Below are 10765 nucleotides of genomic sequence, written 5' to 3'. Positions count from 1 at the left end.
ATGATTTGAAGTTTTTTCATGATGATTAGTGATCTCTTAGGTTCAATGTATTAAGCTATAATACTTGGCTTAATCATGATCTCTATATATATGTATATATTTTTTACAAAGAAGTGTCTGTGACATAATTCTATATATAACATATATATATAAATATATAACTCTCTATCTCTCTCTCTCTATATATATATGTATATATATATATATGTGTGTGTGTGTGTGTGTGTGTGTGTGTGTGTGTGTGTGTCTGTGTGTGTGTGTGTCTGTGTGTCTGTGTGTGTGTGTGTGTGTGTGTGTGTGTGTGTGTGTGTGTGTGTGTGTGTGTCTGTGTGTCTGTGTGTGTGTGTGTGTGTATGTGTGTGTGTGTGTGTGTGTGTGTGTGTGTGTCTGTGTGTCTGTGTGTGTGTGTGTGTGTATGTGTGTATGTGTGTGTGTGTGTGTGTGCTGATACACACAGAGAGAGATGGTAAAAATAATGGGAATCATGAGACCGATGTTAACTCAGCTAATCAATCTTCCAATGTTTGTCCACTTTCGTCCACTTCCCTTGTAGGTTTTCCACTCGCTGATCAAATCATTCAGTCGTGCCTTCCTCTTTTTTTCTTTTTTTTTTAAATGAAATGAATGTTATGAATGCGATTCAGTGCCGTATTTCCTCCGGCCAAACCCACACCCTCCCCTCTTTTTCCTCTCCCATATCCCCCGTTTCCACGTTGTATCACAGTGCTGTTTTTTGTTGTTATTATGTATATTTTCTGAATATATGTTTTTATTTCACATGGTGTAACATTATATATATATATATATATATATATATATATATACATACATACATATATACACATACATACATATATACATATATACATACACATGTATTTTCACATATGAATACACATATACATGCGTATGTGTAAAGACATGGGCAAACACATATTTGGTGGTTAGATTCAAGACTGCCATCCAAATTTGTTTTAATCAACACATTTAATCTATTCATATCTTACTACGCAAAGTACATAAAGGTGGTAAAGACATATGCTCCCGAAGGACTGATAAGGATATAAAACTCAATAGGAAATTCTACAAATTGTATTTATGTAACTTCACACATGAGAGATAGACAGATGGATTGATTGATTGATGGAGAAACAGAGGCAGACAAACAGACAGATATAGATGGATAGAGAGCAGTGCAAACCGAAATGGAATTGAAAAATGTGCATGTTCGTGGTCTAAAAGGCAGTGTAAATTCCAACGAAGATCTTTCATTCCTTCCAAGGTTTCAGATTCATTTTCTTGAAGGAGGAGCAGGGCACCATCGGGTTTCTCCTGGACGCCAACCTGAAGGGCCACAGCTGTATCTCCTTCAGTTCGGGAATGACGCTGCACATGATACTGGCCAAGGTCGTTTTGCGAATTGCCTTGAGCTGCGCTGTTAAGGAGAGAGGGTTTAAGACAAGAGGCAGTTAGTGAGAGATAGGCAATAGAAGAGCAGTGAGGAGAGGAGGGAATAGGGACATGTTTGAAAGGTGGTTGATTTTTGGGTGTCTATGTTTTATGCCCCTTGAGTACCAATGCTTGACCTGAAACTGCATGAACTTAGTAAAAAATTAAAGAGATTAAACCTCCGCTTCCCCCACCCCCCGACCTCCAGACCTCCTCACCCGGCTGCTCACTACATTACGCCGCCACGCCTCTCTTACCTCTCCACCTCGCCCGAAACCACCCCAAGATTAACCAGCGTTCTCCTCCCACCACCCTGACTCGTAACGAAGTGAAGTCCTTCTCGGAGATCATGGACAAACAGATGAAAATATGAACGATGCCATCACTGACTTACGGGAGAGTCTCACCTTCTCGTAAAACACGAACTTGATGAAGTCAAGAAACAGGCAAAGGTAACGTCAATAACATCCGTCAAGGTCTAGCTTTCTTAATAAATGAGGAAAGTCAAACTACAAAATAACTAAATAAAATGAAGGAGCGTACTGACTATCTCTACAACCAGAGTCGACGCAACAAGTTGAGGTTTAGCAGAGTACTCGAGGAAGCCAGAGAATCCTGCTTGACAAATTCAACACCACAGCCAAGATAGAAAGTACAAATTGTGTCGAGAAAAAGGAAAAGTATAAGCCAAGGGATATCACAGTTCCAAAATCACTGTAGACTAGCAGGACAAAACATCTTCATCTTCAAGGACTTGTGCCCCAATTTCGTTGAAGCAAGGAAGACACAGATGAATCAGCTAATAACAGCAAGGGAGCAAGGCAAACTACTTGAATTACCTTGGTAATTAAATAGAAGAACAAAAAGCCTGAAATCCAGACAAAACACGACACACCCTGCCCTTTCTCGCCCGCCACACTCCATGACTCTGAATGAATATGCACTAATTACCCCATATGGCGCCCCAGATGCCTTGGTAGCAGGTCAGCTAAAACCATCCTTGATTAGAATAGATTAGAATAAGATTAGAATCCGGTACAAATGAACTGTTCTGTATTTAGTGAAACCATGTTCTTAAGCTGTCTAACAAAAACTACTAGAGTAAGCAATACCAGTGTAACCCGTTTTTGACCGCTTTTGAACAAACAGTCTGAGTAACTTGGTTGAAACCAATATTATACACATCCAAATGTCTGGCCACTTCCTGGTTTATTGTACATTCAGGCAAGCCAATAATAACCAACCAAGAATCAATAAAACTCAGATCTAGTACAGAGATCTTTCAGGGAAAAGTATATCTTTTGATAATCATATACCAGATACATCTTGAGAACACTGTCCCCTAACCTCCGAAGACCTCACCTGTCTCGAACCGCGTGTCGGGGTCATTCGTCTCGTACCAGTACCTGTCCCCGATCTTGAGCCTGAGGAACTGGTCGGCGAGGACGCAGGCAAACGTCGGTCCGACGAGGCCTCCCTTAATTGGGGTTTCCGCCAGCCCGCCGACGAACAGGTCGATGTCGTCTACGTGTCTGGCGAGAGAGAAAGCGAGAGGGGGAATGAGAGAGGGAAAGGGGGGGGGGGGGGTAGCTAGATAGAGAGAGAGAGGAGATCGAGTGATGTAGGCAAGGTGAAGGTTGAGTGCAGTTTGTGTGTTCTTATTGCTTATTGCTTGCAACTCTTAGCTTTGCTACTTTTGGTTCTTTTATACACACACATTATAAAGGGCTGTTGATTGTTTTAATACAAAGGACTAGTGGATAGCAATGATAGGTTGGTACAACTTGAGCCAAACATGTCTGACATCTTGGTTCCCGCCGTGGCACTGGTTACAGAACCAACGTGGAGCCTAATTTAACTTGGGTAGTACGGCTGGCATTTGATCTACTTTAAGGGGTGACCCATCTTTGTCTGGACCTGATTAGTCATCTCGTTCTTACGCAGGCTGTCCTCGATCCATCTTCGTAGCTGCTCGTCCTTGTCTTCTTGGTCCTTGTTGAAATCCACCGGTCCTAGACATCCACATGTCCTCGAAGGTCAGCTTGACCAGGTCCTTCTCAGCTGAGTGCTCGTCCAGACGTCCTCGTAGTCTTCGTCTTGATCTCCGGGAGTCCGGGCAGGCGACGCCCTTTTCCGGCATCTTTGACCGGCTGATACCTGCACTGACAAGCTCCTGGAGTATGACTGGATCAACGGGCACTCAGACAGGCGGCGTCCTTTCACAGCATCCTGGCGTCGCTGGTACTTACATTCCACTACATCCTCAGGTGCCTCAATGGCTGCACTGTCGAACTCCTACGGCGATCTTCCGTAGACGTCTTTCTCACAGCATCCTAAGCGACCCGTATTTGCATCCGGTTCCTCCCTCGGTGCCGTGTCGGATATCCTCGGTCCAACTGATGGCTAGTTGTTGAACCAGATCATACACGTAAGGGCCAAGATAGTAAGAGAAAAGAAAAGCAGCAGAGAGAGTGGGATGTCAAGTGTTACTAGCAGTTTTTTTTTTGTTTTTTTTTTTTATAAATTTGAATATCTAAAAATACTTCGTTTTTTTCATTGTTTTTTCCCAAAGATAACGAAGATAATAAGAGATGGATACTATAGTAGCGGTCCGTAAGGACCTGCTTGAGCTACAAGCTGTCTCTGATAGATATGAGAGTAGATAAGGGATATAACAACGATCTATAAGGATCAACTTGAACCATTTGTTGTCACATAGAGATTGAAAGTTCGTAAAGTAATTTGTGTATCATGTACTATCCACTCGTCACGACTGGCAAAATTGCGGGCAAAAGAGATACGACATAAATCTTTAGGTCTACAACCACGACAACAGCAAACCCTATTACTGAAAGGTTTCAGTGTCTTGTTCAATGTGGATGAGTGAGAGAGCGTGAGTGAGAATAAAAGTGAGAGTGAGCTCACACATAGAATGAATCACAAACATGAAGATTAATGTTCATTTTAACAATAATGAGATAATTAGCAATAATATTAATACCAAATTATTTCAACTACCACCTTGGTATTTTCAACATTTAATGACATGCGACAAAATGCACGCGTTAGTCAACGGTGACATCAAAAAAGTTTCTTGCAAGCATTTCACAACGCAACTTCCCGGCTCAGAAATGTACTACCCTGAACATGCAAGATTCATAAACGAATAATGATCCATAGACTAAAACCCTAGGCCTACATTTATGAACGCACGTAATTACGGGCTCACACCGACTCGAACGAAAGGTGCCAATCGAACAAGTAACTTCGGCAGTAGACACATTTCCTGCACCTACTTGTAAACTTTCTTAAGACTCTTCACGGCGCCCTTGTCCATCACGCGGATGAGTTGCTTGAATTTGGTGATGAGAGGAAAGCCGCAGGCCATCCGCACGCGGTTGTAGGGCGCCAGGCCATGGTCCCGCCCGCGCTGGATGTTGATGGCCGCCAGGTCCATCCCGAAGGGCATGTCCCCACGGAACAGCTTCCCCGTCACCTGGAGGAGGGGGCGGGGGAAGGGGCCGGTGTGCACACATGAATGAATGCACATACACACTTACACACATAGACACGCTCACGCACACGCACACACACATACACACACTTACACTTACACATACATATATACATACATGCATACATATATAAATATGCTTATATATACTGTGTGTGTGTATATATGTATATATATATATATATATATATGTATGTATGCATATATATACATATATATGTATATATATACACATATATATGTATTTATATATATGCATATGTACATATATATGGTACATATTATATATATACATATATATGTATATATATACATATATACATATATACACTTATATATGATATATTTTTATATATTTACATATTTATTTACATACATATATATGTGTATGTGTATGTATATATATATATATATATATATATATATATATATGTATATATGAACCGCGTTCATGTTGACAAATGTATAAAAGGTATGAATGAGCATGAATATCTTCACAATACAAGAGATGTATTTGACCGGTTCCGGAGTCGAAACCGGTCAAATACATCTCTTGTATTGTGAAGATATTCATGCTCATTCATACCTTTTATACATATATATATATATATATATATATATATATATATATATATATATATATATATATGACCGAGGAAAGGAGAGAGAAGTAGAACAAGGCGGATAAAGGAAGCATAAAGAGAGTTGGATGCTGTAGGAATCTGTCGGTTAACTTTGGTGTGAGTGACTGTACCTAGTTAGTCGGTTATCATTAATATCACTATCATTTTCAGGATTTTCTTCTCTTCCTTTTCCAGTTTCACAACTTTCTCATTTTTTAAATATTTATTCTTTATTATATCTTTCTCCTCTGAATTTACTATAGCTCCCTCCTTCCTACGCTCTCAGATATTTATACTTCCTAATTTACGAATTTCTTCTCCTTCCTCCTTTATCAAGTCTTTAGTGTATTTTTCTTCTTCCTACTTTATTCAATCTCTCTTCTTCTGAATTTACTGTACCTCCCTTCTTCCTTCTTTATCTTATCTCCCTCCTTCATTTCACTTCTCCCTCTCTCTCCACCCCTTCATCTCCCTCTCCCTCTCTCTCCCTTCTCTCTCACCCTTTTCCTTCGCTTTCTTCTCTCGTCCTCCTTTCCTCCCTCTCCTCCCTCCATCCCTTCCTCTGTCGTGACCACGCCTTCAGCCATATGCACACGCGCCACTCACTCTCGATCTTCCGCAGGATTTTGTTTATCATACAGTTCCTGCGTGCCCTCTTCGCCCTACAGCGGTTCTCAGGATGCCCCTCACTCGCCCTGAGGCTACGCGCAGAGAAAACGCGCTTCATTCTTGGTATTTTATTGTTTTATTGTTTTAGTGTGTTAAAACCTATTCATATTATTTATTTTTATTCTGTCTATACTCTTAATGAAATACGAACAAATAACATGACAAAAATACATAAATGAAGGGAGTTTGAACATTTATCTTAATTCTATAATTTACTATTTAAAAATGCGGTTCATACACATTTTATTTATTCTATTTATTTTATAGCTATTTCATCCTTTTTATAACTCTTTAAAGACAAAAGAGATCCGACCTCAGTTATACGCACTCCCGCAAAAGGTAACGAGCTCTCTGTCCTGAAAGCTAAGTGGTCGTGGAGTGATGTTCAGTAGGGTATTGGAAAACATTTTTATTATTTTTGTACACGGTAAGTTATTCTGAAGCTTTTTAAGGTCGTGTTTCATTTCATTATTTTATTGGTATTATTTCTTTGAGTGTTTTACTTGTTCGTTTTATGTTTTTGTCTTACTGATTTTAAGTTATATTTTCGCGTTTTAGTTGTGAGTGTTTTTTTTGTGTTTTTTTTTTACTTGTGTTTAATTTGTGTTTTACCTGTTTTTTTAGTTTTCTCGTTTGTCTTAATAAATATTTTAACGTTTTGATTAGTTCACATGTTTTCTATACCCTCTCGTACATAGAACGAAAGGGTGGTGGTGGCTCCTTTCCTCCCCTCTCTCCCTCCCTCCCTCCCTCCCTTCCTCCCTCCCTCCTTCCCTCCCTCCCTGCCTCCCTCCCTCCCTCCCTCCCTCCTCCTCCCTCCCTCCCTGCCTCCTCCCTGCCTCCCTGCCTGCCTCCCTCCCTCCCTGCCTCCCTCCCTCTGCCTCTTACCTGCGGGGTGAAGAAAGGGTCGACCTCAGCCGCGTTCTGAGCCACTTCGCCCCTTATCAGCTCCGTCACGGCGCCCTTGGTGTACACGACGAAGGGGTTCATGAACACAGAGGACATCTCGGTGCAGGTCACGTCTCCCGTCTTGTCCATGCGCTCCATGCTGCCCTAAGAGGAGGGGGGAGCGGGGGGGGGGGGGGAGATGGGTATTACTGTTGTTGCTACTATTGGTAACAGTATTGTTGTTATTGTTGTCTTCCTTGTTACTATTATTGTCATTATTACCTTATTATCATTGTTATTTATATTATCATTATTACTATTATTATCTTTACTACTATTATTATCCTTATTGCTATTATTATTATCAGAATTATCAATATCAATATTATTGATATCAGAATTACTACTTTTATTATTATCAATATTATTATTATCATTGTTAGCATTATCCTCACAATCGTCATTATTACTCTTAACACAATAATCGTTATTATAACTCCTTAGGCAATACACACACATAAACAAGGACAATATATACACACAAAATACAAAGCATACACAAAATAAACACAGAATAAATAAACAGCATAATGCAGAATACAAATAATAATATTAACACAACATACTACGACATAAAAAAGCGTAACACAACATAACACAGCATAACAACTTAACACAGCATAACACAACGCAACATTACACCGCATTACACAGCACAGTATAACATAACACAACAAACCAGAACACATCACAACAACATAACACAACACAAGTATAACACAACAAAACAGAACACATCACAACAACATAACACAACACAAGTATAACACAACAAAACAAACACATCACAATAACATAACACAACACAACCGCACCGAGATCTGGCTGTGTCCGAACCGGAAAGCTGCTCCGGCAAAGACATCACTTATGGCGGCGCTGAGAGTCTCGTCATAAATGTTCGTTCTCGCTTTTCCTTTCAGAGGCAAGAAGTTGAACTTGTTGGAGAGTTTTTTTCCTGAGGAAAATATGAAGGAAAAAATGGGGTTTATTATTTTGTTCTTTTATAATTCCGTTTAATGGAATTTGTAAAAGAGAAAAGGGGGACTTTTAGAGGTTTTTTTTTTTGGGTGACTACCTTCAGAAGCATGAAATTTTAATTTCTGGAGAGGTTTTTACCTGAGAGACTTGTAAAAGAGAAAAAATGAGGCATTTGGGGCATTCCTTTTTCTATGATATTCTTTAAGAAATTAACCTTTTTCGATGTATTTTACCTGAGGAATTTGTAAGAAAGAAAGGGGGTATTTCTTGTGGGTATTTCTTTGGGGCAGCTTCCGAGGTAAGAGATTAGACATCTTCGAGAGTCTTGAGGGATTTGGAAAATAAAAGGAATAATTATAATAAATAAAGGGAAGGGGGATTATCTTGATCTTATTCGGTCTTCCTCATCTGAATTTACTTTCTCTCTCTCCTTCCTACTTTATCAAATCCTTCCCCTTCTGAACTTTACCTTATCATTATTATACCTTTCTCTATTAGTCATACACACACACACTCATATATATATATATATATATATATATATATATATATATATATATATATATATGTATGTATGTATGAATGTTTGTATGTATATGTTTGTGTGAGAAAGAGAGGTATAGTAAAGGAGAGAAAAAGATCGAGAAAGCACAAATGAAGAGGGCTCAATCTAACACGCCACCAATTCCAGGGTCCGAAAGGGAGAAAGAAACCCCCAGGCTCGCCTCACCGAAAATGACCGACACGTATTCGTTGTACGTGACATGCTGCAGCAGCGCCGACAGGATCCGCCGCGCCTCCTGAAACAGCTTCTCGTCGTCCCAGTGTGGATTCAGCCCCTTCAGCCCCTTCGCCAGGTAGTTGTGGTACCGCGACCACACCACGTGGAGGAGTACAAGCAAGGGCTGTTCGTTGATCCTCCTGTCTCCTGCGGGCGTGCGGCGAAGGGCGGGGCAGCGATAGTGATCATTTATAGACTATGGTCGGTTAAGAGGAGCTTTTCCTTTTCCTTTCTTTTCTTTTTTACTATTTTATTTGCTGATTTCATTGTGTACATGTGTGTGTTTGTGTTTCTGCGCGCATGCGTGCTCGAGTACAACTGGAGCACTAAATCCTATGCCCAGACTCACCTGCTCTGAAGCAGAACTGGCCAATATCTGCTTTCTCCTGCTTGTTGCACGCGTTGGTCATGTCTGTGTTCGCGGGGACGAGCTCCTCGCCCTCCTTCGTGACCTGAGGGAAGGGAAAAAGCACCCTGTGTAAAACTCATCAATTATTATAACCATTTTATTCAGTACATATACTTTTTAATTGGGGTGGGGGGGGGGGGGGGTGTCATTTGGGAACAAAGTGATGGCCTATAAGCGCATCATACTTTTCATTATTGAGCATTTTGGCATTATATTCCTTTTGTTCAGCATCAAACTACATCCTCCTTTAATTCAGCCTAAAACTTTATACTCCATCTATTCATCATCAAACATTATAACCATTTTATTCAGTATATATACTTTTTTATCCCTTTTATTCAGCATTAAACCTTGTGCCACTTTAAACAGCATTAAATATAATCTTCCATCTGTTCAACATTAAACTTTATATCTCACCTAGTCATTATTGTTTTAAATTTCTTCTGTTCAGCTTTTTGCCTAAAATCCTTTCTTTTCAGCTTTATCTATCAATTCATTATAATAAAATATATATCTCATCAAATTATGTTTGATATTTATTCCTACTGAAACAGCAAGCTTATTCATTCAACTTCAAAAAACTTTTATTCTTCATAAATCTCTTTACTCCTTTTCATATATTATCAAACTTTATATTCCTTCTTTTTAGCTTATCCTATATAAATGGAAATCTTACCTATACATAAACCTTTATTTTCATTATTTTTATCCCTCCGTTTCATCGTAAGAGTTTATACCACAATTAAGCTACCAAAACTTACTTGTATTCAGGATCAAATTTAACATTCCTTCTAATCACCGTTTAATCTTACATCACATATCTTCAAAATCAAAGGTCCTGTCGTTTTTCTCCATTAGTTATTTTCTTTTATGTACACCATCAAAATTAATGCCCTATTCATTCGTTATCAAGACTGAGATTCCATCTATTCCGAGCTAAACACAATACTCTATTCACTCATCATCAAACCTCTTTATCCCCTTGATTCAATATAAAGAACAGACTTTCCTCAAACATAGGACCCCAAATCCTTATATAGCCTTAAATATAAGAATCTGAAATCCTTAGACCTAATACCCCAAAATCCTTAGACGTAGAACCCCAGTCTCCTCAGACATAGGATCCCAATATCCCTAGATGCAAGTCCTTGATATCCTTAACTGTAGAACCTCTACATCCTTAGATATAGGACCCTAATATCCTCAGATGAAGGACCCCAATATCCTTTGAACTAATACCCTGATATCCATAAACGTAGGCCCGCAATATCCTTTATCCCAAGACCCAGATATCCTCAGACGTAGGACCCCGATACCCTCTGACTTAAGATCCTGATATCTCCTCGCTCACCTGGAACTTGAGGAGTCCGTCCTTGAACTCTCTCAAGGAATCG

At 39.6% G+C, this 10765-nt stretch overlaps 1 protein-coding gene across 3 annotated transcripts in view; it reads right to left on the bottom strand.

Annotated features, from left to right (window-relative positions):
- Positions 1-1074: 1074 nt before the first annotated feature.
- LOC125037129 (peroxidase-like) overlaps positions 1075-10765 on the bottom strand; it is a 14502-nt gene continuing 4811 nt past the window's right edge. The window contains exons 8-15 of one of the 3 annotated variants that reach the window (XM_047630154.1): positions 10723-10765; positions 9312-9414; positions 8912-9109; positions 8019-8158; positions 7144-7308; positions 4746-4945; positions 2812-2981; positions 1075-1435 (exon numbers count right to left, since the gene is read on the bottom strand). The exon at positions 10723-10765 is cut by the window's right edge and continues 76 nt beyond it. In XM_047630154.1, coding sequence (XP_047486110.1) covers positions 1269-1435; positions 2812-2981; positions 4746-4945; positions 7144-7308; positions 8019-8158; positions 8912-9109; positions 9312-9414; positions 10723-10765 — 1186 coding nt within the window. In that variant the 3' untranslated portion in view covers positions 1075-1268. The remainder of the gene's footprint in view (positions 1436-2811; positions 2982-4745; positions 4946-7143; positions 7309-8018; positions 8159-8911; positions 9110-9311; positions 9415-10722) is intronic. The other 2 variants (XM_047630153.1, XM_047630155.1) reach the window with 2 other exon arrangements.

The sequence above is a fragment of the Penaeus chinensis genome, chromosome 22, assembly GCF_019202785.1.
Source record: "Penaeus chinensis breed Huanghai No. 1 chromosome 22, ASM1920278v2, whole genome shotgun sequence".
In the NCBI taxonomy this organism is placed as follows: Eukaryota; Metazoa; Arthropoda; class Malacostraca; order Decapoda; family Penaeidae; genus Penaeus; species Penaeus chinensis.
Note: the sequence above shows the minus strand (reverse complement) of the source record. Positions and strands in the feature narration are given on the sequence as shown.